The sequence below is a fragment of the Equus przewalskii genome, chromosome 31, assembly GCF_037783145.1.
Source record: "Equus przewalskii isolate Varuska chromosome 31, EquPr2, whole genome shotgun sequence".
NCBI lineage: Eukaryota > Metazoa > Chordata > Mammalia > Perissodactyla > Equidae > Equus > Equus przewalskii.
Window position 1 is genome coordinate 28,850,985 of NC_091861.1, and position 27,421 is coordinate 28,878,405.

Here is a 27,421-nt window from a genome sequence, read left to right on the forward strand (position 1 = left end):
AGTCCAGGGTGTGCTTCCAGCAAGGTTATTTCCACTCTGGAACCTACAGGCTCATTCTAGATTCAATTCCTTTTCAGAGACCTTTATTCCTGTTCTGCTTCCTCTATTTCTACTGGCTCTGGGTCAGGGGGCTGGGGCCAGAGAGGAAATGAAACTCCCTTGCCTGCTCCTGGCCCACCGCCGTCCCCACCCCAGTGAGAGGCAGGACCCAAGGGCTGGATGCGGGCGGGACTGGAGGTCGGGGACCGCAGCGCTGAGCTAGAATCCGCCCCCCGCCCCCGACTTAGAGATGTCCAGAGACGTGTCTGGAGGATGGAAAAGTGAAATCAAGCAGGAGGCATGTCGAGTGCAGAGAGTGAAACAGGACGTGGGCCGGGCACGGGCCTGAGGCATCGGGGTGCTTGGCACAGCCCACGCCCGGCACTAATTTTATTACCGTGGTGTAGACTAACTCAAAACCTGGCCCTACATCATCCCGGCTTCGTGGTTGTCCTCCTCCTCTTCCCTCTCCTCCTCATCGCACTGTCGTGCAGCCTGTTTTTACTGAGCACTTTCTGCACGAGGTCCTGAACTGTCACGACGAGAATATCCCCGCTCTTCAACCCAGCGCATGCGTCGAGGGCTTGCTGCTTATCGCTTCGTCCCCGGCACCCACTGCACGCCAGGCCCTGCGAGAGCACTGAAGTGCGGTGGTGAGCGAGGCAGACCGTCAGCAGGACCACATTCTGTCCTTCGGGGAACGTCCACTCTCTCCGAGGGCCACGGTCCTTCGAAACAGAAATAGCACAGCGTGTGACAAAGTTATGCAGAACACAAAGGAGGGCCCGGAGGGGAGAAGCCGGCTGTGGACCAGGTCAGGAAGACACACAAGGGTCAGAAGCAGCGGTCACTCATTGCCCTGCCCAGCCAGGGTCCCTCGGCTCACCACAGGACTTCCACAGCGACCATCAGGCCCAGGGTCAAGGGCCATTCGGTTCCCTCCCTTTCCATTGATCAAAAATAAAACCCTGCTGGGGCCAGCCCAGTGGCGCAGTGGTTAAGTTCACACGTTCTGCTTCGGCAGCCCGGGGTTCGCCGGTTTGGATCCCAGGTACAGACCTCTACACCGCTTGTCAAGCCATGCTGTGGCAGGCGTCCCACATATGAAGTGGAGGAAGATGGGCATGGATGTCAGCTCAGGGCCCGTCTCCTCAGCAAGAAGAGGAGGAGTGGCAGCAGATGTTGTTATCTCAGGGCTAATCTTCCTCAAAAAAAAAGGAAAAGAAAATTTAAAAAAAAAGAAAAAGAAAACCCTGTTTCCTCAGGGTTGGTAGAGACAATCTGACAAGCTTTTTCTCTTTTTTCAAGAAACTTTATAAAAACAAGAATAGAAAAATCAATGTCTAGCTCCCCTCCTAACCCCCAGGGTGACTACGAAATGGACATGTTCTCAGAGGGACGATTCCTGCACTTGCATGGCTGCCCAGCATTCATGGCCCCCAGATCCTATTTCACTTACCCAACCCCGTCTGGTTTAGTCAGGCCAAGCTGCTGAGCCCCTGCATACGGCTGACTTGGGCGGGCACCCTCGCCACACTGGGTGGGGTTATCTGTTTCTGCCTGAACCCGCATCCAGGCCACCTCTCCAAGCAGATTCAACTGTGCTCGCTGCTGCAGCCACCCTGGCCCCCGAGGGAGAAAGGCACCTGCTTTGCCAGCTCCCAGATGCCCCTAGGCTCCCACCGTCCAGCACTAACCTGGGCATCGCTTCCCTCCCCTGGCCAGTGGGGCCTGCAGCTTGGGACCCTGGACTTCCTGCCCTCGCCCCTCATCTGTCCATTGCCCGTGTGCTCTCCTCTGTCCAGTTAAAGCTACTTCTGTCCTCTGAGGAGCTTCTGCTTCCTCCCTTGATGCCTAGGCCTTGGGCTGGACTGGTCTTACTGGGAACCAGCCATACCTCCCAGGCTCCCAAAGCTTTTCTTGTACTCTCGGAACCCCACTGCAGACTTCCCTATCTCCAGTTGGGGAACTGACCGGCCCTCAGCTCGTTAGTAGAAAAGAGGAGATGGTCACACTCTGAACAGAAGGAAGGAGCCCTTCTAAGCTCAGGGGACCAGTCTCTCCGCTTCTCCAGGAGGCCTCACCGGCCCCGTTTGCTTAGGGAGCAGCTTCTGTGGACCAGGCACCGTGTCAGGTCTTTACATACGTGATTCTTACAGCTCCGTGAAGTACTGTCGTGCTGTAATCCCATTTCACAGATGAGCAGACGGAGGCTTGGCATGGCTGCTCCGCCTCCTCCGGCTCACTTACTAGCGAGCAGTAGAAAAGGGTTCCACCCCAGGCCGCAGTACACAACCTGGGCCCTTAGCAATATGTCAGACTGTTTCCCCAAGGCTTAGCCACTTTCCTCTGATGACCTGAGCTGACGTGGAACAGGCTGCCGTCCACAGTGAGAGGCCCCTGGAGAAGGAGAATGGGCAGGTGGAGAGGGGGCCTTGCCGGGGTGCAGTGTGGGCAGACGGGGCGCAGAGCAGCCGTGCCCAAGAGTAAAGCAGTGCCCTCTGCTCTCTGCCCAGCTCCCTGGAGATGACCTGCTATGACAGCGACGACGCCAACCCTCGCAGCGTGTCCAGCCTCTCCAACCGCTCGTCCCCCCTGTCCTGGCGCTATGGCCAGTCCAGCCCTCGGCTGCAGGCTGGCGACGCACCCTCGGTGGGCGGGAGCTGCCGCTCGGAGGGGCCGCCCGCCTGGTACATGCACGGGGAGCGGACCCAGTACTCGCACACCATGCCCATGCGCAGCCCCAGCAAGCTCAGCCACATCTCCCGCCTGGAGCTGGTCGAGTCCCTGGACTCGGACGAGGTGGACCTCAAGTCCGGCTACATGAGTGACAGCGACCTCATGGGCAAGACCATGACGGAGGACGACGACATCACGACCGGGTAGGGCGGCGCCCTGGATGCTGGGGAGGGAGCCGGGGAGGACCACAGAAAGCCGGTCGGAACGGGATTCCTGGAAAGTGGGGGGGGAATGGAGTCAGGGGTCTGGGTTTGCTGGGCTGTGACTGGGGGGCTGTGCGGGCCTTGGCACATGCTTGTGACTGCGCCTGACGTTTGATGGGGTACGTTCTAGACTTGGGGTGTGGGTGGGGCCTCCGTCCCGAGCCCTGTGGCCATCATTCTCTGGTGTGCCCGCCCCTCCCTCCCGGGTCCTCTGTCCTCCAAAGGCCAGCAGGAAGGGCCTGGACAATGGTGTTCGCCCCAGCTCTCTGCTAGCTCTGGGCGGACCTTGGACACCCTAACCTGCTTGCCCATTTGTCAAGAGAGCATGATGTCCCATGTCTGCCTGGGCGGCTGTGAAGAAGAGAGAATGAGAGCGTGGAGGTGGGAGCCCCCGAGAAGGGAGCAGTGGTGTTTTCTCTGCTCCCCTCGCCAGGGTCCCCAGCCCCCTTGTCCCTCCCCCGTGGCCCTCAGTTTCTACTCCTCAGGTTCCTTCCTCCACAAACCTCTGCCCCTAATGCAGCTTCCTGGTCCCCACCCCTGTCTATGCCACACAGGGACCCTCATCTTCTTCTCTTGTTCTGCCTCAGTTGACAGGGTTGGGCCTGTGGAACAGCTTGGACACAGGTGACAGTCTGGGGAGTGAAGGGAGAGGAGAGGAAGAAAGAAGTCTGGGGCTTAAGGGGTCCTGGCCAACTGTTCCAAGCCCTGAGGCCCGATTGCTGCAGGGGTTCTGGAAGGGTCTCTGGGCATCTCTCAGCTGACCGCTATTCTTTTCTTCCTTTTTGGTTTGCTGGGACCCTCCAAGGGACCACACGGGCGGGCCACACAGGCTGACCACACAGGCCACACAGGCTGACCACACAGGCAGGCCACACAGGCAGGCCACACAGGCGGGCCATACAGGCTGACCATACAGGCCACACAGGCTGACCACACAGGCAGGCCACACAGGCCACACAGGCAGGCCACACAGGCGGGCCATACAGGCTGACCATACAGGCCACACAGACTGACCACACAGGCAGGCCACACAGGCCACACAGGCAGGCCACACAGGCGGGCCATACAGATTGACCATACAGGCCATACAGGCTGACCACACAGGCAGGCCACACAGGCCACACAGGCAGGCCACACAGGCGGGCCATACAGATTGACCATACAGGCCATACAGGCTGACCACACAGGCAGGCCACACAGGCCACACAGACTGACCACACAGGCAGGCCACACAAGCGGGCCATACAGACTGACCACACAGGCCACACAGGCTGACCACACAGGCAGGCCACACAGGCCACACAAGCGGGCCGTACAGGCTGACCACACAGGCCACACAGGCTGACCACACAGGCAGGCCACACAGGCCACACAGGTGGGCCACACAGGCAGGCCACATAGGCGGGCCATACAGATTGACCATACAGGCCATACAGGCTGACCACACAGGCAGGCCACACAGGCCACATAAGCGGGCCATACAGGCTGACCACACAGGCCACACAGGCTGACCACACAGGCAGGCCACACAGGCCACACAGGTGGGCCACACAGGCAGGCCACACAGGCGGGCCATGCAGGCTGACCACACAGGCCACACAGGCTGACCAAACAGGCAGGCCACACAGGCAGGCCATACAGGCTGACCACACAGGCTGACCACACAGGCAGGCCACACAGGCCACACAGGTGGGCCACACAGGCTGACCACACAGGCGGGCCACACAGGCAGGCTACACAGGCTGACCACACATGCGGGCCATACAGGCTGACCACACAGGCCACACAGGCTGACTGCACAGGCAGGCCACGTAGGCCACACAGGTGGGCCACACAGGCAGGCCACACAGGCGGGCCATACAGGCTGACCACACAGGCCACACAGGCTGACCACATAGCAGGCCACACAGGCGGGCCACACAAGCGGGCCACACAGCCAGGCCACACAGGCTGACCACACAGGCGGGCCACACGGGTAGAGAGACCACACAGGCAGCAGCAGCACCCCAGTCCCTACCCCCTCAGGGGCCGCCTCTCCCCAAGAAAACTCTCAAACTTCCGGAGAACGGAAGGGAGAACGGAAGGTAGCCCCTCCTCGGAAGGGACGGGTGGCCCGGCTCCAGGCCATCCGCTGTTCCCCACCTCAGGGATACACTTGGAGGGGTCTGCTCAGAGCCCGTCCAGCTGAAGCGGCTGCTCTGGAGCAAAACAGCTGACGCGTGAATGGGCTTGTTTACTGCCTGTTCAGTCCCAGGGGCAGGCTGACCTCACGCTAGCTCCGCCAGCCTGGAGCTGGGGCCAGAGGAAGCCGTCGGCTCCTGCGGGGCCCGGGGGCCTGTGCCGGGCAAGGACAGCCAAGGTGTCTGACAAGCCGCCCTGCACGGGCTCTGCCCCAGGACGCTCTCCTGAGGACGTGTCGGGTCCCTGCCCTCTGAGAGCTCCCAGCTGGGCAGGGCAGAGGGACGCACAGCCCCTGGGGTGGAGTGTGGGGGCGGTAAATGCTCCGGAAGGTCCCATGACTTGGAAGGACCAGGGCCCCAGGCCTCAGGGAGCTCCCAGCAGAGGTGGTGAGAGCCTGTCCTGCCCGCCGCCCGCCCACTGGCCAGGGCGGAAACCTCCCGAGAGCTGGTAGGCACAGCACACCGGCCTGTGGAGAGGCCCCAGCCAGAGGAGGGGCGGGAATCCTGGCGCTTAACTAGCTGTGTGACCTTGGGCAGGTTAGTTAACCTCTGTAGGCTGTAGTTTGTCTATCTGCTAAATGCAGGTGACACTAAAGCCTACCCAGGGTGACCATGAGGGCGACATGGATTGGTTTAGGGAAAGTGCTTGGAATAATGCCTGGCTCATTGTAAATGTTCAATGTTCGCTATTATTTTTATTGCTGTTATTACTATTACTGTTATTGTTATTGTTAAAATACCATGGTAAAGGAGGGGAAGGACCCCTGCCCTCTGAGGGTCCCAGACTTGCCCTCAGGGTACAGTCTGACCAGACCACCTCTCAGCATCAGCGGCAAGAACAGACGTGGTAGCAGCCAGCCAGTCCTGGGGACACAGGTTCTGGGGGCTTGGAGGTATGGAATGCTGGGTTGGGGGAGCCAGGAAAGATGCCCTTTATCCACCTGCTGGCAGCCTTTCTTTGTCCTCCTCCCCCTGGACAGTGTGTGTGCTCCTGAGTCAGTAAAAAGAGCCGAGCTCGGGGAGGCTGGCCTGAAGGGGGGCTTGTCCCTGCTGCACGCCGGCCGCCTGTACGCCCAGGGAAGCCTGGAGTTCGCGGAGGATGCAGGAGGAAGGGCCGGCCTGGCGCTCTCCATAGGGTGGACCTTCCTGTAATGCAGGGCGAGGTCCCAAGATGATTCCACGTGCGTCTTTGGTGGTCAGTCTCCACGGCAGCGGGCACTCTCCATGCTGGAGCTGTAAGGTTTCTCCGTTGGTACACTTCCCTGCCAGGACTGTAAACATGCTCGTCCTCACATGTGTCGAGGAAGTCAGAGTTGAGGGGACTCCGTTTATAATCCCCGGTAATTTTAACATAAACACTCACTCCTCAATTATATGTTTGCATGGTTAAATGTTGTGTTTTTTCATTAGAAACAGGGCATCCTAGATTCCAGTAAATCCCGAAGAGAACAGGCAAACCCGACACAGCCTGGCGCAGCCTCTTCTTGGTCCTCCCATCCTCGTGGGCTTTCCATCCAGGTTTTGTAATCTGGAAGATTGTTTTTCTTGTTCGTGAAATGCGTAGGGCCGTTCCCCATAGGGGTTGGCCCACAGTGCTTCCCTTCTCATCCCCATGGTGACACCCGTGCCCACCCCTGTCAGCCACTGCCCGTTGCCATCCAATTTTCTGGTTCCCAGGAGCTCCCAGCACTGGGCCAGCGGGAGAGGTAACGCTAACCACTGGGCTTCTGTCTTCCTCCCTGGGTGACATAGCCACAAGCTATCAGCGAGCCATAAGACATGAGGGTGACTCAGTTATCTGCTGGGGGTCCTCTCCTGGGGGCTCTCGCCCGGCCCATGTTCAGGCCAGGTCAGCTCTCTCCACTCCATCCAAACATCGGGCCTTTCCCGGGTCGGCGATCTGTGTGAGCTCAGGAAATGCAAATTCTTCAGACTGAAGCTCAGCAAACTGGAATGAGGAATGCAAATGGCTGCTGCCAGAATAATCATGTCGTCTTTAAAAAAATTATGCACCTTTAAAATTGTGGTACAAGATGTTTTTGATATATGGTTGATATGTTAACCATTTTTAAGGGTCCCGTTCAGTGGCATTAAGTGCATTCACCTTGTTGTGCAACCATCACCACCATGCATCTCCAGAACTTTTTCATCTTCCCGAACTGAAGCTCTGTCCCCATTACACACCAACTCCCCATTGCCTCCTCCTCCCCAGCCCCTGGAACCCACCATTCTACTTTCTGTCTCTATGAACTTGTCTTCTCTAGGGACCCCAAATAAGTGGATTCATACAGTATTTGTCATTTTGTGACTGGCTTACTTCACTCAGTGTAATGTTGTCAAGGTTCATCCGTGTGTAGCCTGTGTCAGAATTTCCTTCCTTTTTGAGGCTGAGTAATATTTTATAGTGTGGATAGACCACATTTTGTTTATCCATTCGGCCATCAATGGATCATTTCCACGTTCTGGCTGCTGCAAATAATCCTGCTATGAACACTGGTGTACAAATGTCTGCTCAAGCCCTTGGTTTCAGTTCTTTTGGGTAAATACCTGGAAGTGGAATTATTGGATCACATGGTAATTCTATTTTTAATTTTTTGAGGAACGACCATACTGTTTTCCACAGTAGCTGCACCAATTTACATTCCCACCAGCAATACAGGAGCGTTCTAATTTCTCCATTTCCTCGCCAACACATCTTTTCTATTTGTTTGTTTTTTTAATAATAGCCATCCTAATGGGTGTGAGATAGTATCTCATTGTGGTTTTTATTTGCATTTCCCTAATGATTAGCGATGTTGAGCATCTTTTCATATGCTTATTGGCCATTGTATATCTTCTTTGGAGAAATGTCTATTCAACTCCTTTGTCCATTTTTTAATCGTGTTGTTTTGTTGTTCTTGTTGCGTTGTAGGGGTTCTGTATATATTCAGACGTTAATCTCTTATCAGATACATGATTTGCAAATGTTGTCTCCCATTCTGCGAGTTGCCTTTTCATACTGCTGATAGCATCCTTGGATGCACGAGAGTTTTTCATTTTGGTGAAGTCCAGTTTATCTATCGGTTCTTTTATTGCCTGTGCTTTTGGTGTCATAGCCAAGAAATCATTGCCAAGTCCAATGTCATGAGCCTTTCCCCCGTGTTTCCTTCTGAGAGTTTTATAGCTGATGAGGCTTTTTGAAAATACAGACCCCAAGTCTCCTCCTAGAAGATTCTCTGCTGCCCAGGAAGCCAATTTTTCTAAGCTTCTCAGTGACTTTGGGTTAGTCCATCTTCCCGGGAAGTACAAGAATCTTCTTTACAGCATCCCTGACAGCCGGTCTCTCCGCCTTGACCTGCGAGGGCACAGTGACAGGAGCTTCTTTCATTTCAGATAGAATAAAATTATCAGAAAGCTTCAGAATATGCACCGCAAATCTGCCTCTCTGTTACTTCTGCCCGTTGACTCAAATTTTGTCATCTGGGAAAAAGAGAATTAAGTGTAAATCTTCATTCAAATATTTCAACATGTCCTTAATGATTGCTCAGAGCTTCTCTTCTCTGCATCAAAAATAAAAAAGGCCCCAGCTTATTTCCAGCACTTTTATAAATGACCCAGTTTTCCACATCCTGATTATCCTGGTCGCCCTCCTCTGGAAACTCCTGAGTTGTCAATGGTCCTCTTAAAATCTGGCACCTGAACTGATCACCGCCTGACACTGGGCCCTCCAGGGTAATATCCAATCCGCGACACTTTAGACAACTTCGAGCTGGCTGCCGACTGTCCTAGATGACAGCTCGGGACATTCCTCTGTCTTGAAAAGAGAAAAGGAATTTGTTTTTCTAAAAATAGGAAGGTCTGGAATTTAATCTAAGTAAGGAGATAAGTTCGGCAGCCATCTGTCCTTGCCAGCGCCGGCACCCAGGGCTGGCGCGGGGGGAGCAGGGGACGGGCACCCTGCAGGGGTGGATGCAAACACCGGCTGCAGGGGCCACCGTGCCCAGAGGGAGGGAGGTCCGGCCACCTCCCCCGCTTTCCCTCCTTCAACTTGGATCTAGGGCTCGGTGTCTCTATTTCCATCATCTTTATAGATGGGAGTCTGGGTGGGCCGTGTCTGAGCTTTGCAGAGGGATGGGCGGGAATCCCAGGCTGAGCCAGCGGCAGTCCTGCCATGTCACACACCTCCGGGGGGCGCCATTCACATTGTACAGAGTCGTGTCGTCCCCAGCCCTAGTGGGACTGCTGTCCAGCAACCTGTGCCAAGGGCTGCCGAGCCTTAGAGCCAGCGGGCCCCATCTTGAAGAAGCTCTGTGGGGGTGTGTTGGGGGACAGCGGGATTTCTTGGCGACTGTCTGCCGTGGCCCGTGTCTCTCCTCAGGTGGTTCCTGCTCCGAGGGTGAGGCTGGATGTCCCCCCATCTTCTTGTTCCCTCCCCCTCCCCCAGCCTGTCCTCTTGAACTGTGCTGGGGGGCGGTTGGGGGGGGTGGGCTCCGGAACAGATGGGATTCGTTTCCTCCTTGGCTCTGAAGTGTCCTGACGTTAAAAAATGTCAAGTAAAATAAACTGTAGGCCCTGCCTTGTCCCGGGCTGGCTCTCTGCTCCCAGAGGCCTTGAGCCCAGGCCTTAAAGAGACGCCTCCCAGCCTTGCTGAGGGGGCCGCTGCCTCTGCGGCCACCGTCCCAAGAACGAACCTCATTCACTGCTCTCCCGTTTGGCTGACGTCCCTCCGACCGGCGGACCCCAAGATGCCCAACCCCACCCCGTCCAGCAACAAGAGTTCTCTTGCAATGGGCACCGGGTTCGTAGGGTTTGTACAAAGAGAAGAGAACGCTTCTGGATTGGAATGGGTGGGGAGCAGAGCCTTCTCCTTCTGCTTTCGTCTTCTCTGTTCCCTAGCAGTTCTTGAGGCTTCCCGCCTAGTGGGCAGCTGCACCAGACCTGCCCTTTGCCCATGGCACCCAAGGATGGGGGCAGAGGGCAGTAGGGGGCCATCCTGAGGGCACCAACCATTCAAGCTCAGGAAGGAAACTCAGTTTCTGCCCTTGAAGAGCTTCAAATCCAAAAGGGAGGTAGGATGTCTGCAGGATCCACGCAAAAGACACGCTGTGTGGTTGACATAGACGGTGGCTGCTGCCTCTTTCAGGATGACATCGAACAATTACAACATTGGCCTCAGCTTGGTACCCAGAGCCTGGGCTGAGACTTGTCTGTGGTGCTAGGGACAGAGTACTGGCTAACCTAGGAGCCAGAGTTCCAGCCTAAGCACCCCTCTAGCTTGCTGTGTGGCACTGAGCAAGTCGCCTAAACTCTCTGAGTCTTAGTTCATTCATTTGTAAAGAGGTGAGCATTTTTACCTTGTAACGATCTAGTGGAAAAGAACACGTATGAGTGTTTTGAAGAGTGTAAAGGGCTGTTGGTTGAAAGTACGTTATTCTGGTCTCGGCTTCCTGTTGTGTTCATTTAACTGATGGCCTCTGTCTTAATTAGAGGCTACTAGAAACGCTGAGTAAGATGTCTTTTTTTTTTTTTTTAGATTGGCACCTGAGCTAACATCTGTTTCTAATCTTCTTTTTCTTTTTCTTTTTTTTTTCTTCTTCTTCTCCCCAAAGCCCCCTGGTACATAGTGGTGTATTTTTAGTTGCAGGTCCTTCTAGTTGTGGCATGTGGGATGCCACCTCAGCGTGGCCTGATGAGCGATGCTAGGTCTGTGCCCAGGATCAGAACCAGCAAAACCCTGGGCCACCGAAGCAGAGCGCGTGAACGTAAACCACTCGGCCACAGGGCCGGCCCCCAGATTAAGATGCCTTAAGCTTGGCAGATGAGTTTACTGAATTTGGGCCTTGCCCTGTGTTGCGAGGGGTGATCTCATTTTGCTTTGAACACTGTCTTGATTTTCTTTTAGTCCTGTGCTGTGCAGTTAAACACACAGACCTTTGAGAGCAGGCTGGTCAACACAGGCGTTCCGCAGGTTGGCAGTGTAGTCGAGTGTTTTGCAGCGAAGGCTCGAAGCAGGGTTTGGATCCTGGCTGCTCTCCCCCTGCTCCAGCGTCTTTAGCTAAGAAATGTGGAGAGTAACGGTGCTCCTCTGTAAGACAGATGTGGGGAGTAAATCAGTCAACACGTCTACTTTATGCATAATAAGTGTTCAACAAATGCTAGCTGCCATGTGTCGGCCATTTGATAACTGACGTTAGCAGGTTGAGGGAGCTAAGCCATCACACGCACGTTCCCAGTGATAGCACAGGATTTGGGACAGTGTATGTTAACCATCGTGCTTGAAGATGATGTTTCTGACCCTCCCGGGGAGGATGACACACTCAGTGGCTTGCAAACAAGATGGACATGTCCTGACCCAGTTATACCTGTTCACGCCATGCTCTCAAGTGGCCGACGGCGCCCATCTGTGGTTTGAGGGACTGGGCCATGGGTTCAGTGTGCGGTCATGCAGGACAGCTAAGCTAGCTGTGCACAGGATGACAGACTGTGGCCTCTTTCCCATCCTGACCTGGCTGACTGGGCTGTCTGTCCCTCACTCAAACATATGCTTGTTGTATATGGAGAGTGCCGTGGGCTGGGGTCCCCCAGAAGCGGACTGGACATGAGGATTTGAGGGCAGGTGGTTTTTCTGGGTGGCGAGTCCAGAGAGCACTGATGGGAAGTGGGGAAGTGAGTCAGTGAGGAGAAGGGAAGCCGGTGCAAGATATGTTCCTATGCAGGTGGCTGCTGTGGGAGCGGGGGCTGAGGGATTTCTGGGAGATTACATGGGACGCCCCTCGAAGTTGACCCACCTGGTGGGCGGGGAAGTGTGGGTGTTTATCTCTCAACTCCCATTGTGTCCTGGCTTCCCCAGCCCACTCTAGACAGGCTGAGAGCAATCCCTGAGGCACAGAGTGACAGGTGCCCGCATTGTACTCTGTTGGCAACTACGGGAACAGTGACCGCAGAGGGGACATAGGTGGGACACAAACAGCATCAATTATAAAGAGGGAGAGAGGGAAGGAGCGAACGGAGTCAGATTCCTGGGTCTGATGGGAGGGAGGGGGCGTCTTCAGAGAGCCCCAGCTCTTGAAACAGCCCTTAATTCTTAAAACAAAAGTGACAGCACTCCTCGGTCCCGGTGGGTTAAGCAGCATCGCAGTGTCTGTTCAAACCCAGAGGTCGGCAGGAGGTAGGAGGGAGCCTGGTACCCCGGAGGGGCTGCTGGAGGCAGGCCGGTTGCCATGGCAACTGCTGGGCTGAGCTGGCTGCTCCTCTGCTGCGTCCTAGTAACCTACAATTGAGCTGCCGGGGCTTCACTGAGTGCGATGCCACACGGTTTGGTTCCCAGTGAGGGTGGATGAAGGGTGGAGGAAGCTGTTGCAATGGGCTTGGCTTGTCCCCTCCAGCCCTGCCCACCTGCTCACCTGCCCACCTGTCTGCTTGTCTCTCCTCTTCAATTGTCAGCCTCCTTCTTTTCCCCACAAGCCTTCTGTTCTCCGAGGAGCCAGCTGGGCTCGTGTGGTGCCTGGAAACTCTGCAATCTGATGCTACAGCAAGAGCACAAGTTTGGAAGTATGACAGGCCTGGGTTCAGATCCCAGCTCTGAGGCTTTGGGGGAAACTGTATCCATTCCAGTAGTAACAGGAATAAGAGAATGTGATTGTTGTTCAGATGTTATGGAAGATACTATGTTAATACACTAGGTATGCTCAGTAAATGTTACCTCCCTCCCTTCTTTCATTGGCTTCTGGACCCAAAGCTATGAAGGACCTTAGAGTGGAACTCTCCCGCCAGGGTGGCGATGCCCAGTTGTCAAAGGCCCTCCCGCCAGGATGCCTTCCCTAATTCACCCCACAGCAGTAGGTTGCTGTCTGACTCTGGGTTGTCCTGGAACGTGTGTCTGTAATTTATTCTGTAGTAACTTGTACTTTTATGATTCCTTAGCAAGCGCACAGCACATACGCTTTACGCAAACACTAATATGGCATTATCTTATTTCATCTTAACAACGCTGTGAGGTAGGTGTTCCTTCCCCCAATTTACAAACGAGGAAGTTGGAACTCGGCTTAACTGGCTGCTATGATCGTGCAACTTGAAACTGGAAAGTGGGAGCAGCAGAGCAGAAGCCAGGCTGTCTGACTCCTGCATCCGCGCTCTCCCTGGTACGCCCCCTGCCTCGCTGTGACACCGCGAAGCCTTTTCCCTCCCTGGGCGGCCAGTGCGCCCCCCAAGCCTGGAAGCCTGTCCATGCCTCCCACTGGAGCGGGAGCTTCCCCAGGACAGACAGAGGCCCTGTCTTCTCTCCACTTGCCCGCAACACCCAGCAGCTCAGATTCTAAGGCCATGCTGTTGGCTGACTAATGAATCGTTGTTAGAGACCCTGTCCTGGAGTGCCCCTAACTGACCTCTCCGTCTCCAGGATGGGGTCTTGCTGCAGAGAGCCACGAAGGAGCCGCAGCCAGGAGCTCAGGCCAAGGGCAGAGGGAACAGCCCAAGCCTGTGTGAACACAAGTCCTCGTTGACTCCGGTCAAAGGCTGAGCTGTCCCAGGATGTTCACAAGGGGCCGGCTCTGGCCTCTAGGCTATCAGATGTCTCTGGCCAGGCAGCAAAACATCATTCACTGCAGCTGAAGAAAGGCCAGCAGGCCCCGCAGGGGACGTACTGTGCACGGGGTGGGGGTGGGGGGGCGCGCTGAAGAGGCCGCGGGACTGAACTGCTCTTGCCTCTGTTTTGGGGCGATGCTGGGACGAGCACAGGCAGAGGCACAGGAGTCTGGACTGGGAAAACAGGCAGAAAGAGCACCAGACGCAGAGAGACCCCCAGCATGTAGCTCCGTACGGGACAGATCAGCACTGACTGACTGTGGGAGACGGGGTCGGGAATCGGGAAGAGACAGAAAGGAGAGGGGGACGTCGGGCCTGCGCTACAGATGAACAGAGCCTCAAGACACGCACGCCAAGGAGGGATGGGAGACAGACAGACACTGTGCGGGACCCACCCGAACACGTGTGTGGCACGGGGGATACAAAGAGGCTGTGTGTGCACTAGCTGGATGGGCAGAGGGTGGAGGGTGTGCCCACCGATGCTCAGGGGTGTGCAGACCCAGACAGGCAGTATCTGAGTGAGGACGGACTCTGCAGAGATGAGGAGGGACCCTGCGCTCAACCTGGGGCCTGAGCCAGAGCAGGGCCAGCGATTCTCACGAGCCCGCCCTTCTTGCTCCTCTGGGCCATCTCGCATTCAAAGGGGTCTGTCTCGTGCCCAGTCCCTGCTTTCTGGTGGGGCGTCTCCAGCGCGGGAGACGGGGACACGTCTCCGACCCAGTCCTGCCCTCTTCTCCTGACTGCTTGCCCTCTTGCAGCTCCTTTCTCGGCCCCTCTTCTCGCTGGTCACGTTCCTCAATCTCTCAGCCGCCTCCACTTCCATGTCTGGCTTCTGTCGCGGCCCCTGTGGGTCTGATGACAAGCGGCAGTTCAGGAATGACACCCTGTGCACAGCCACGGCTACGTGGACAGACACGGGTGCTGCGACTTCTGGTAGCAGGGCCTCCCAGGACTGCCGACATCCTGCCGGGTGTCATTAGAAAAGAAGGGATAGAGCTTGTCACCTGCTGTCACCGTCCCTTTCTGAGCCACAAGCCTCCGCAGAGGGGCCCGGGGGACAGTGGCCGCCCTGAGCCCATGCCGGAGTGAATCTGCTCAGGCGATCCCCGTGGGCTGGGTGTAGCCGGGTACAGAGCTCCTTGTGTGCAGCTCCAGCGAAGAGCTGCCACCCTTCCTGGCCCTGAGCAGGGACCCCCAGAGGCTGGGAGGCAGCAGCCGCGGTCTCAGCTCCCCACCAGTCCCTCTGGTTAGTCACCTGCTCTTGAGAGGCAGGTTGGCAAAGTTGATGGAACGTTCTGGAGTCCGACGGACCTGGATTTAATTCTCAGTGTGCCACTCACTCCGTGTGACCTGGAACAAGTTGCTTGGTCTCTGGGTTTCAGTCTCACTGTGTGGAAGGAAGGCTGATAATAAGGCCCACCTCCTCGTGTTTATTTGTATATTCAATAAATATTTGTAGAGACCTACTCCACCAGCCACTTGGGATACAGCAGGAGGAAAAACAGACATGTTCTTAAGGTCATATACGAAAAAGAGACGGCAAACAAGCAGACAAATAAGTATGGGGTAGATTAGGCGGCGCTGTGTGCTGTGAGGGAGGATGAAGCAGAGTGGGGCAGAGAAGGATGGGTGGGGCTGTTTGAGATCACGCAGTCAGGGAAGGCTTCTCTGGGGAACTGTGTGCAGAAGAGCATGTGCAAAGGCCCTGAGGCAAGAATAGGCTTGTGTTCAGGGAACTGCAAGGAGGACAGCATGGCTGAAGCAGAGCCAACAAGGCGAGAGAGGTGAGAAATGAGGTCAGGTCAGGAGGTAGCCAGGGGCCAGGTAATAAAGCGCCTTGGACACCATGGGGAGGACTTTGTGGTGACAGGGGGAGCCAGGGGAAGGTCTCAGGGGGAGGAGCGAGGAGATCTGACACATTTTGCAAGGGGTCCGCCTGGCTACGATGAGGAGAACGACCACAGGGAAGCAGGGTAGCCAGGAAGCATGGATAGGACACGGCTACGGTCATCCTGGCGGGAGAAGATGGTGCTTAGACCATGGAAGTGGCGGTGGCGGTGGTACAAAGGGTCTGGAGGGCAAAAGGAGACGATGTGTTTACAGTGCCTTCTCAAATCGCGTGAGATTTCATTTCTCTTTCTCTCCAGAGATTAGAGATCCAGCTCGGTGATGGAGAACCTGGGGCAGTGGGCGCTCAGGTTGTTCTGGAATCATTGCTTGTGGCCTCAGGGACCTGAGCTGGAGGGATTATAGACGCACACAAACACACACACACACATGCACTTGTGTGCGTGCGTCTGCCCAGGAGGCCAGCTGAGGGGCCTGCCTGGAGAGGCAGCGTCTCTCCTGTCTCCGTTCCCATCGTCCCATCTGTTCCATGTTCTCAGAACCACAGAGAGCCTGAGGTTTGGGACGGTGGGAGGAGGACAGTAAGCCAGGACACTAGAACAGTAGCTCACTATCTGAGATCTGGCAGGCGAGCTTCCTCCCTGCCGCCTCTCCCAGCTGGGGGGTGGGGGGTGGGGGCGAGGGGGGCAGGGCTCCTCAGAGGTTGCATCAATATTTGCAGAGCGGGAACTCGGGCGGGAGCAGGACCCAGTCCTCCAGCGACTCATTGCTTCCCCGGAGAACTCTCAGCTGAGATTAGGGCTGGGCTTCGGGGCACTCCACTGGGTGTCTACTGACTCAGTGCCCCCATCCAGACTCTCCCACTACCCTCCAAACCTTTCCGTCTGAGCCCAGGCTGGCCCAGGGAGGGAGCTGGTGAGAAGTGGCGGCATCGCCTAGTAGAAATCCCACTGCCCTGGGAGTCAGGACGCCGGGGTTCTGTGGAAGGGCCTTGAGCAAGTCACTTGTCCTTTCTGAGCCCTAATTTCCTCCGTCTGTGAACCAGATGATCTCTAAGGATTGTTTCGGCTCTGACATTCTGGACTCTCTGACCACACGAAGTGGGCTGTCCCAGGATTCCTGGCACGGCCTCCAGGAAGGGCAAGGGACAGCCTTGCTAGGTCAGGAACAGAGAGAAGATCCCGGGGTCGTGCACAGGGAGCTCTTGAAAACTCAGGCACCCCTGAGAGGTCAAGAACCCCACTGGAGGTCGAGTAGAGAGTGAGCCCTCGCCCAGAACTAATGTCATCATGGCTTCCACACCAGTGGCCAAAGCGCCCAAGGCCACTCTCTTAATGTTTCTGGGCTGTCATGTTCTAAACAATTATAATAACACCTGCGCCACCTCGGATGGAAAGTCCTACACACAGGCTGGGCATGACTTTGATAGATGTTTCCATCAAGCTCACAGCAGATGAATCCCTGGGATTCACTGGGGTGGGTGGGGGACCTGGGGGGAGGTTTTTAAAAGCCGGGATTAGAGATGTGGCCAGGTCATTCGCCACGAAAGCACAGGATCCCCTCGCAGTGTGATCACAGTGTCGGCTCACCAGGGGGGTCTTCCTCCGAGTCCTTTCTCCCCATCCCCGCCCCTCCATTCTGGTTTAGTTCCTTCTCTTCCCCATCATCCCTCTCCGTATGGTGAAATGCTCTTTGTTTTGCCTCTGCCAAGATGCTGCCAGCCCAGCTTGGCCAGGATGCGGAGGGGGTCTCCGGCTGGTTTTCCCCTACAGGCCCCAGGGAGCCTCTCTGATGCACCAAGACTTGTAGAGGGGCAGAGGCTTTCCTTCCAAGGACATGAATAGCCTCCTAATTGATGGGGAAGAGGAAGTGAGGGTGGGTCAAGGGGCAGAGCGGATGCCCGCCCTGGGGCCCTAGTCTTCTCAAAGGTCTCACTTCTGGGGCTCACCAGGAAATCAGGGGTGTGGTCAGGCCCCAGGCAGGTGACACTGGAACCCAGAAACTCCCAGACAGGTGACCCCTGGAACTCAGATCACATGGAACATCTTGGAAGACTCTTTTTTTCTTGCCTCACTCTAACCAACTCCAACAACCCTTGGGCCTCCCAGACTTTCTCTGGAGGTCTCTGTTGGGAACAGAGTGTGATCCAGAGGACCACGGGCCTGAGCCAAGCTGGCTCCAGAGACCCTCAGAGGTGGTGGGGAGGGGGGATCCCCTCTCACAGGAAACTGGCCGAAAGACCTCATGCATATTGGTCTGGGCTCTGCCCTCCGCTTTGGGACATTTCCTGGCCTTTCCATGCCTCAGTTTCCCCTCTGGAATGAGCCACTCTGATGGCCCCGGCATGGGAGACAAATGAGATCCTGGCTGCCCAGGGCTCTTTGAAGAGAAGCGCCAGAGGGGACAGAGGAGGCCTGTCTGAGATAGACGGGCCTTTCTCTTCTCTTCCTCTCTGGCCAGCCGGGTTTTCTTTCTGGAAAAGTGCCTGGCTCCATTCAGCAGGCGTCTCCCCCTCCACCATGTGCACCCCCACTCCCTCTGCCCGGGCCACAGCTATGCGGCCTGGGACCCAGAAAGAAGAGTTCAGAGTCACCCCCGGCGGGGCCCCCACCGTATCAAGGCAAGGAGGCCGCTGAACCTCCCATTCTGCCACACCCTGTGATGGCAGGGCCTCTTCGGGAGCAGGAGCTGGGCCTGCTGACGGAGCGCTGTGTTTTCCTGTCTTCAGAGAAGCCCCCAGACAGCACTTCCCTTCCGTGCTGCCGTCCACTTATACAGAGCACCGTGGCCTGCTGGCTGGAAAGAGCAGGAACTAGTGTGCATGCTATTCCTTCCTGTGACAGAGCCTCAGGGACCTGCTCCGCCAAGCAGGGTGGAGGGAGGCAGACACTACCGTGCAACCCACCTTCGTCCTGGAGAAGAAAGAGACACAGAGAGGGAAACCTCAGATTCTGTGGGCTCCGGCAGCACAGGAATCTGTCCCATGGAGGAGGAGGTTCAGAGATCCCCCAGCTCAGAATCCTCTTGGCGGGGGACTCAGAAAGCTGACAGCCCATCCCGTGAGCCGAGCTTCAGGCTGAGACTGGCTCTCTTTGCTCCCCCAGTCCCTGTGGCAGGTGAAATGCATGTGGAGGGGAAAGAGAGGGTGGAGGGGGCAAGCGGGCTGCCAGGTGCGAGGAACAGGCATAGGGCCACATGGGCTCTGCGGGGCTGTGAAGGAATGTCCAGGGACACGTTGGTCCTCTGCACTGGAGACTCCGGTCCCTCCAAGTCAAGCCGGTGTCTTACCCCTTCCAGGCCTCAGCTCCCTCCCTCCAGGCTCTGCCCAGAAAGCCACAAAGGAGGAAACCGTATGGAAAACGCACAGCTTGATCTGGAGAAAAACATCCCCTGCTGGTGACATTCCTCTGGCTGAGACAAAGTCATTTTACTCAGGATTCCGTGCTGGCTGAGGCTAAAGAGAATCCCTTATGGTTCACGTCACTATAAGCTGTTCCCCAGATGACCCAGGCCAGCCCAACACAGCTGCACCGGCAGAATCTCCCTGGAGAATTGATTAGGTTTGCCCTCCATGGAGGGTGGTGCCGAGGAGGGGATGCTGGGGACATCACCAGGACAGGGGCTGGGTCCAGGGACCCCACCAGCACTGGGATGGGAGAATGTGCTAGAGAGCACCTGCCTTGCTCCCATTCCCCCTCAAAGCTGGTCAGCTTGGAAGCCAATGCATCTCTCCTAAGAGCAGAGGCAATAAAATTCAACGTGCCTGCCGCTGGGGACGCCGCTGGCATGGGGGCTGGGATGGCTGCAGCCCTTTACTCCCCTTTGATCTCAAAGCATATTTGGACAACTGGCCACAGTGTGCACCCTCAGAAACAAAGACCCCCCCCCCCCAACCCAGACGGTTCAGGGATCCAGAAACAGAGCCCCCTCTGCGAGGCTCCCACCCACTGAGAACGGGCGTCACCCTGTGAGCTGCAGCCCTGCATTAGCAGCACTGGGTGGTCAGAAGACTGCAGCGAGGTGGGAAGGACTGTCCCCAGGACTCAGAGCTCCATCCAGACCTCCTTGAAGCCTGGGGAGCCGGGAGGGGCTCAAGAGGAGCATGAATCTCACCTTCCTTCACAGTTGTGAAACGGGGCCCAGAAAGCTAAGGCCTGGGAGAAAACGCAGGTGGCCTGGACCTCTGTGTGCGGCTCCGCCACACCAGGCTGCCCACATCCAGAGACAACGGCCGCTCTGTGGTTTGGGTCATCTTAGTTCAGTACTTTGTAGGGGGCTTATGAAGCAAATCACGGCTGTTGTTTTCGTTGCTTAAAGAAATGGCGGATATAACCTGTCCATGTCTAAAAGGTCGCCTTCCCAGTTTGCCCAGTTCGCTTGGGGACTGGGACCCAACCGGAGACACGCAGCCCTTCCAGGAGCAAGGAGTGAGGCGTGGAGGAGGCGAGTGAGGGCAGCGGTCCAGCACGTGTGCGGCTGGCTCTCCTGGAACAGAGAGTTCAGTTACCAGGGAGACCCGAGGGGAGAGGAGCTCAGGGGGAGAGCCCTGCTCCAGGGTCCCTCTGTTTTGTCCATACTCTACACTAAAATCTTCACCTCTCGGGATCCTTTTCTTCCTGATCATCAGCTGGAAGTGCCTCCCACATGAAGGCACAGACCCTGGCGGGTGTGAGCTGTCCTTTCCCCCCGCAAGCTTGCCCCAACGTGCACCCCTTTCACTTAATCTATTCCCCAATGCCGGAGAAAGGTTAGGCCCAGTCCTGAGGTTGTCAGCACCTGAGGGGGTCGCGCCGTCCCACCCCCCTCCCTGCAAGCTGAGCAGTTCCTGAGCCGACCCCCACCCCTCCGCGTGTGCTGATAGACACGCACTGATCCCAGGCCCTTATTCTGACTAATTTTAAAAGCCTGGAAAGGGGCCAGCAGGCGCCGGGAGGAAGCCCTCTCCGGGGAGGGCTCAGCCAGGCCTCCCCAGCTGGTACCGCGCACGTGGGCTCCCCGTTCCCCGGGGCACCTGGAAACGCCCCGCTGCCCCCACCCGCTTCCGCCTGTGCGCCCCCAGGAAGCGCGCCCCGGGACGCAGTGGTGTCCCAGGGGTTAACGCCGGGGCAGCTGGGGGAGGTCGCGGCCCCCAGCCCCGTGCGCACCCCCGGGGCTGGAGGCCGCCGGACGGAGAGGCTGCGGTGGCCCTTTGTCTACCTGCTCCGGGCGTTAAAGAGCCCGCGCGCAGCCGGCGTCGCGCGCTCGGGACAGCAGGCGGCGACGGGAGACGGTGCTCTGTCGCTTTAAGGCCGACAGCTGGAGCCGTAAGTGCGCGGGGCCGGACGCGCGGGGGGCGGACTCTGTCCTCGCGTGCGCGGATCCCACCGGCCCGGTGCGGGGTCCGCCTGCTCGGGGTGCGCCTGCCCGGGGTGCGCCTGCTCGGGGTGCGCTTGCCCCCAGGTCCGCCTGCCCGAGGTGCGCCTGCCCGGGCGCCGGGTCCGCCTTCCCGGGGGTCGCCGGGGACGCCCTGGCGCATGGCCGCCAGAGCCGGGAAGATGCTGCATCTGCCGCTGCCCAGGTCGGGGAGGGCGGTGAATTTCCCCCGCAGGTAAGCGCCTGCCTCGCCGGCCGCAGTCCCGGGGTCGCGTCTGTCCCCGCGCCGCGCGCGCCCCCAGCTCCGCCGCAGCCGCAGCCTCGGGCGTGGGCGTGGGGTCTGCGAGAAGGAGGGTCTTGGCCGCTCGCTTCTCCCACAGGAGCGGTGCCAGCGCCGCCGGAGCCTCCTGTCCCCCCACCGGGCCTGCTGGCACTGGGGTGGAGGAGGTTTGTGGGGGGGGCTAGGGAGGGGACGGGAAAGCCGGGCGCGGGGCTCCCCGGGGACGGGGACGAGGCTGAGACAATAGCACAACTTAATTGAACTTGGTCGGTCGTAGCTGCAGTGCGGGGGGCCGGGGAGGTTGGGGGCCCGGAGGGGGACGAGAGGGGGCTGCAGCCCCAGGCCGGCTCAGGGCGGTTCTCTCTAACCCCGGAAGCATCAGGGGGCGTCTTGGGGGGGAGAGGAGCTGGTGGGAGGCGGGAAGGTGAGACCTGGGGGAGGGGGGAATAAATTTGTGACCCCACAACCGGTTGGATCCCCCTGAGATGGGAGTGAGGCCTGGGACTCGTCTCTGGGAGTGGATGGAGTCCCGAGATTTTGGGAGAAGCCCTGTGGGGTCAGCACGGGGGTCCTGTAAGGTGAGGGTGGTGCACCGGGGCTCCTTCCTGAAGGAGAAGTGAGGGTGCCCACAGCCTGGACCCTCAGAGCTGACTTAGGAACTTCCAGGAGAGAATTAGGAACTTCCAGCCCTGAGAAAGAGGGCTGATGCTTTCTGGGTTTTTTGGGAGCTTCCCACCCCGCTGTCCACCCTCCCTCCCCTCTGACCTGGGGGCTGGGGGAAGTTGGTGATTAGGGAGCCGAATGGGAGGCCGGATGCCTCTGCTGTGGCTGCTCCCGCCCCCAACCTCCTCCGCCCTCAGCCCTGCAGCCCAGTTGCACCCGTAACCCGCTCCTGCTTCCCCAGGTCCCTGGAAGGAGCCCCCAGGGCTCCCCCGGGGCTCCACCGCAGCTCTGCACACGCTGGCTTAGGGTGATGCAAAAGAATTGGGCGAGGCTGGGAAGGGAGCCCTGTGGAAGCCAGTCCTGCTGAGCCCAGACTTTTTGTTCCCCTCCCCAGTAGGACAGGCTGCAGCCCCTCTGGAATGTGACTTAGGACCCGTGGAGTCACTCTCGCTAAGATGGTGGTGGGGGATGTCAGAAGAGGAGCCAGTTCACGAACAGAGAATAGATGTCTTTGGGGGCCTCTGGGAATCCTTACTTCTGGTGAGATCCTGGGCCGAGTCCCGAGTCCCTGGGCCCTGGAGAAGGTAGAGGACGCTTCATAACTTCCTCTGACGCTTCTCCCACCACCTCGCCAGTTCAGAACCTACTGCGGGTCCACACAGGGTGTGGCCACAGAACCAAGGCTTGCCCTGCTCTGCTCTTCCATTCTCTGCTTCCCCGATCCCTGGAAGATGTGAAAAACCTCTAATGGACTCCAGCCCCTTACCCTGAGGCCAGCACTCTTTCTGTCCTACGCCATGGGCCTTTTCTAGGTTACCCCATCATTTCTTTTGAATTGGTATTCTTCCCGCCCCCTTCCTCTGCTCCGCCCGGCCCCACCCCAGCCCTGGGGACCTGGATTTGTACTGTGAGTTTAGTTGCGAATCCTGGGGCCACAGCTGTGAGTACTCAGCTAACTCCTTACCAGAAATGACTTCTAGGCAGGTGTGCCAGGGCGGGACCCTGCGCCTAGCCAGGGAGGAGCAGGTCTTGTTCCACCCACCCAGCCTGCTGCCTGCGGGTGGGGCTTGGCTGGGCCTGTGGTTTCCTTCCCATCGGAGCGTGGAGCGTGGAGCCGAGACTTTCAGGAGGATTGTTGTTAGTAGGCAAGGAGAGGGGATGTCGTAAAGTGCAGGTCAGCCCTCCAGTTGCCAGAGTTCAAATATAAAACTTAACTACTCTTGCTATAATCCACGGAGGGAGAGCTTCACCCAAGCCTTGCTCCGGGGACAGCTCAAAACCTTCCCCACAAACGATGTGCGATTGGGGCCCACCAGGGATCAAAGAGACGGTTTTGCTGCACGCTCAGGTTCCCCGGAAGCTCTCAAGGAGGCAGGACAGGAAGGCGTGAGGGGGAACGGCTTGGTTGGCCCTCCAGTGTCTCCACCACCGGCTTCCAAGGAGCTGAGCTGTGAGCAACCCTCGGCCCCTCCGTTGCCACGGAGCAGATGCCGGAGATGTCACATCCGTCCTGGGGGGCTGTCTCCTAAGCACCATTTTTGCACATCTCAAGTGTCATGGTCGCTCCTGGAGACACCTTTCTTCTCCTGCCTCAGAAAACACCGTCCTTTCGTACCTTCCGAGCAGGAAGCCTGAAGTCCAGGCTTCTGTCCCACCGGGCACTCCTGGACTCCCTCCGGGAAAGGACCCTTAGCTACAGCCTGCGAATCAGTGGGAACAGGGCCTGCTCACAGGGGCGGCGCACAGAGACCCCTGGGGCGCAGGGCTTCCACTAGGCACAGCATCAGCCTGTGAGAGGACAGAACGCCCAGGGACAGCAAAGCCCTGAGCTGCTGCTTGCTGGAGGGTTTTGTGGGGCTAGCACGCACACCACAGGCAGACCACACTTGCTGGCTTGCCGTCTTCCTGCAAAGTTCCTGCCTCTGCTTGGGAGGCAAGGAGGAGAGAGGTGCAGAGCAGGAAGGACTGTAACAAGGCAGACAGTATGGTGGCAGCCTGTGTCCCATGCCGAGCCGGTCACCTTTCTCGCCATAGCAGGGCGCTCTAAGACACCACCTGTGCCCAGTGCATTAGAGACATTCGCTCATTTAATCCCCCCAACAACCATCTGAGGTCTATTTTATGATCATCCCATTTCACAGATGAAGAAACTGAGGCACAGGGAGGTTAAATAAATGGACCTAAGGTTGGAGTAGTGGGATCCGTCCTCACGCCTAGATCTGTCTGACTCTCAAGCCAGCCCCAAAGCACAGTAAAAGGAGTGTCTTCTCACTGATACTGAACTGGGTCCAGGGAATACTAACTGCTGGAGATGCAGAAGGTGAGGCTATTCGAGGCCTCAGCACAGGTCTGGCATTGGCCTGGAACTGCAGTGGGGTGTCGTGGGCAGAGCCCTGGACGTGGGGTCAGCTGAGCTGATTTGGAACTCGGGCTCTGCTGCTAGTTAGCTCTGTGACCTTACAGAGGCTTCTCAATCTTCGGCCTCAGTTTGCTTCTCTGTAAAATGGACCTGGCTCCCGACTGTCCACCTCCCAGAGAGGCAGTAATGACAAGGAGATAGTATGAAGAGCAGAGCGCTGCCAACGTGTGCGCTTTACACATGTTACACCAGCCCAGGTCCCTCCCAGGCAGCAGGGGTCTCTCCTGGATTCTTCAGATGGCTTTTCCCCTTAGCTTCCTCTCTTTCCATCTTGCTAAGACCCCAGTGAGGATGCCTCTTGGTTCTGGGCTTAGAATATATCTTTGATTTTTACTTAAATTCTTAATTGCCCATTTTCAGATTTCTATTCAGTCCAAATCTTATGCTAATTAGGATGGCATATTTATACATCCTATTTTAGACGGCAATTTACGTAAAAATAGACCACTATTTTAAAAACTTAATCTTTTAAAAACAAAAAACAAAAAACCTTATTCATTCAGCCTTAACTGTGTAATAACTGTGCCAGCCACAGTGCTGGGTGCTAGAGGAACAGAGCTGGCCCCTGAGGAGCTAATGATCATTCATTCATTCCACAAACTGTAGGAGCCCCTCTGGATGTAGGCAGGTGCTGGGAGCTGGGGCTGCATGGTATCACTGTTGTATTGTATCACGATTGTGATACAATGTGAGCAATAAGACCCACATAGTCCCTGCCGTCAGGAAGGGGATAGTCTTGCAGTGAAGAGAGGTAAATAAAGTCAACGAACACATACACGCAGTGTTTCACATCATGAGAATTATGAGAGGGAATAACGCAGGAGGATGCAGTCCAGGGGAAGGAGACAGAGGAAAGCAGAGAACTGTGATACCGCGTCATACGTGCGCTAACTGGAACCAGGCAGGAAGGGGCCATACTCTGAGTGGTCAGGGAGGGCTTCACAGAGGAGGTGGTGGCATTTGCATTGGGCCTTGAAGTGAAAATGGGAGTCTTCCAGAGGAGGGAGAGCTCTTTTGAGGAGAGAGGGAGTTTTCCTCACGTGAGAGGCTACATGTCATCTTCTCTGCCCAGACCCGCCGTCACTGTGGCCTCTCTGATCACACAAACTCCATGTCTAAGACAGAATGCTCTCACACAGACCACCGAATGGATTTCTCACCGCTCAGCACCACCAGGGAGCCTCTGACAGTGCAACTGGCTTGTGTCCTCCGGACCTGGGTGTCAGTGTCTCCTCCAGTTAAGTTCATGGCCAGAAGAGTAGACCGCCCTGCCATTAAAGCAGAGTCAGATAATCGCACCGCTGTGCAGAATGGTAGGGTAGGAGAATTCTTCCTCAGCCTACCTTTCTTGGGATGCTTCAGGAATTTCCTAGAAATAGTAAATTCTTGGACATTTAAATCTTAGGAAGCGTCCATCCCATGAAGACTCTGGCATGTCATTAGGGAAGACATATTGAGAAGGAAAGAATGTCAACCCTCCCTCCACCCCCGCCATGGGCGCTTGTGCACGATGCACGACACCCTGGCTGCTGTCCTGTTAGCACCGTCTAGAGATGTTGCTGTCGCCGTGGACTCACAGAGGCTGTAGCAAACATGGGTTTCCTCTTACACTAGTCTTTCTACTTGATGGATTGCTTACAGGTGCCATGTGGGTACCAGGCAGGTCATTCAGAAGAAGAGAGTAGAGGGAGTTTTGTACTTGCCAACTCTGCTGGGTCCTGTGCAGGGAGCTTTATTTTTTACCTTATTTACTGCCCCTCCACCCCCCCCAGCGACACTGAGAGGCCAACGGTGATGTGAGCATCTTAGATATGGGCGTGCATTCAGGGAGGGCAAGTGCCCATCCCGAGTCGCAGCCCGTAGGTGGTGCAGCAGAAATTCACACGCAGCTCCAGCTGGCTCCGCGACCCGTTCTGCGCCAGACTGAATGGAAGCCGAAGGAGCTTGGTGCTTCCTGCAGAACTGAGAATGCCTCGGCCCCTTTGGAGCTGGTCATCTTCCAGAAAGAGAGCTGCTAATGAGGTTCTCCCATCTCCAGGGGAGCGGCTTTCCAACTTACCTATTTATATAGATTTTTCCCACAGTCATTTGTCCTGTGGTGGGAGTTCTGTGCAATCCTGAGTTCCTAGGGGCCTGGGACTTGCCCTCCAGTGATATGTGTGTGGAATTTAATAACGGTCTTTCGGTGGTGACAACCAAGAGCTAACAGGACCCCATTTTCAGAGCTTACATGACAGCCTAGATTTGGACATACCATGTTTCTTCTGTGCCATGTCACACTTAGAGCTCTTGAGATTGGGCCAAATCCGATCTCCTGGAATACGGCAGCCACGTAAGATAGGAGCAGATCAGTCCTCCGCCAGCAAGGGCACTTTAATTGCCTCCTCTGTGCCAAGAGTCTTGCTGATGGCTGCCGAGAGAACCGCCACAGCTTGTTTCAGTCCACAGTCTGGTCTGATTAGCTCGTAAGGGGGCTGGATGTTGACCTCTGACACCAGGAATCACGGGAGCTGGAGATAGGAAGCAAGCGGGGCAGAAATAGAAGGGGAGATTTATGCCCAGGTCAAGGCGCCGTGTGTCAGGAGGGCGGTGAGTGTTGCCGGGTCCTGAAAAGGTCAAAAGTAGCTTGCGAGGACCTGTGGAGAGAGTTCGGGGAGGAGAGAAGCTTTTGGGGGTGAAGAAAGAGGGAGGGAGGGAGGATGCATCCTGAAGAGAATTTGTGGGGCGGGGGATCGATGGGTAACGTGTAAAACAAGTGAAACAGAAGGCACGTCCCACTCCGTCCTCTGCACTGTCGGGCCCCCGTCCTTAAGGCTGTGCCCGCAGTGGTCCAGCGCATGCACACGTTTTCCTGTGAGTGTGTGTGTGCGCACGCAAGTTATTTTTCAGGCTTGGGACACTTTCCCCTGGATTATTTTAAATTCTCCTATAAAGCTAGCCTAGGCTACCAGCTTTTGATCCTCGTGACCTGCCACCTGCGTGATTTTAAAAATAGGTTTTAACAGCTTTAAAACAAAAGTCGTATTTCTGCCAGTGGGTGGAATTCTGGCTCAAAAGCCCTCAAAGAAAACAAATAGTTGGGATTTATTCCTGGGGTCATGGGTTTCTGGAATTCGACCCCCTAGACACAGTGGCT

At 56.7% G+C, this 27,421-nt stretch overlaps 1 protein-coding gene and 2 long non-coding RNA genes across 18 annotated transcripts in view; 1 reads left to right on the forward strand and 2 right to left on the reverse strand.

Annotated features, from left to right (window-relative positions):
• The window catches only part of NAV1 (neuron navigator 1), a 233,416-nt gene that overhangs the window by 145,719 nt on the left and 60,276 nt on the right, over positions 1-27,421 (forward strand). For 9 of the 15 annotated variants that reach the window (XM_070602362.1, XM_070602360.1, XM_070602358.1 and 6 more), the window contains one exon: positions 2,556-2,921. In XM_070602362.1, the coding sequence (XP_070458463.1) occupies positions 2,556-2,921 (366 nt within the window). Of the gene's footprint in view, positions 1-2,555; positions 2,922-20,855; positions 21,159-22,268; positions 22,407-27,421 lie in introns of those variants that run through there. The other 6 variants (XM_070602371.1, XM_070602370.1, XM_070602367.1 and 3 more) reach the window with 6 other exon arrangements.
• Positions 10,946-13,644, reverse strand: LOC139080654 (uncharacterized). Of its 2 annotated transcripts, none has more exons than XR_011535332.1 (3): positions 13,525-13,644; positions 12,544-12,666; positions 10,946-11,225 (listed from the first exon to the last, which is right to left on the reverse strand). It is a non-coding gene; the product is annotated as an uncharacterized lncRNA (long non-coding RNA). The 2 variants fall into 2 exon arrangements; XR_011535331.1 differs by having other exon boundaries at positions 12,544-12,739; positions 13,525-13,638.
• On the reverse strand, positions 15,150-20,899 carry LOC139080655 (uncharacterized). Its single transcript, XR_011535333.1, has 3 exons — positions 20,768-20,899; positions 19,685-20,056; positions 15,150-18,483 (listed from the first exon to the last, which is right to left on the reverse strand). It is a non-coding gene; the product is annotated as an uncharacterized lncRNA (long non-coding RNA).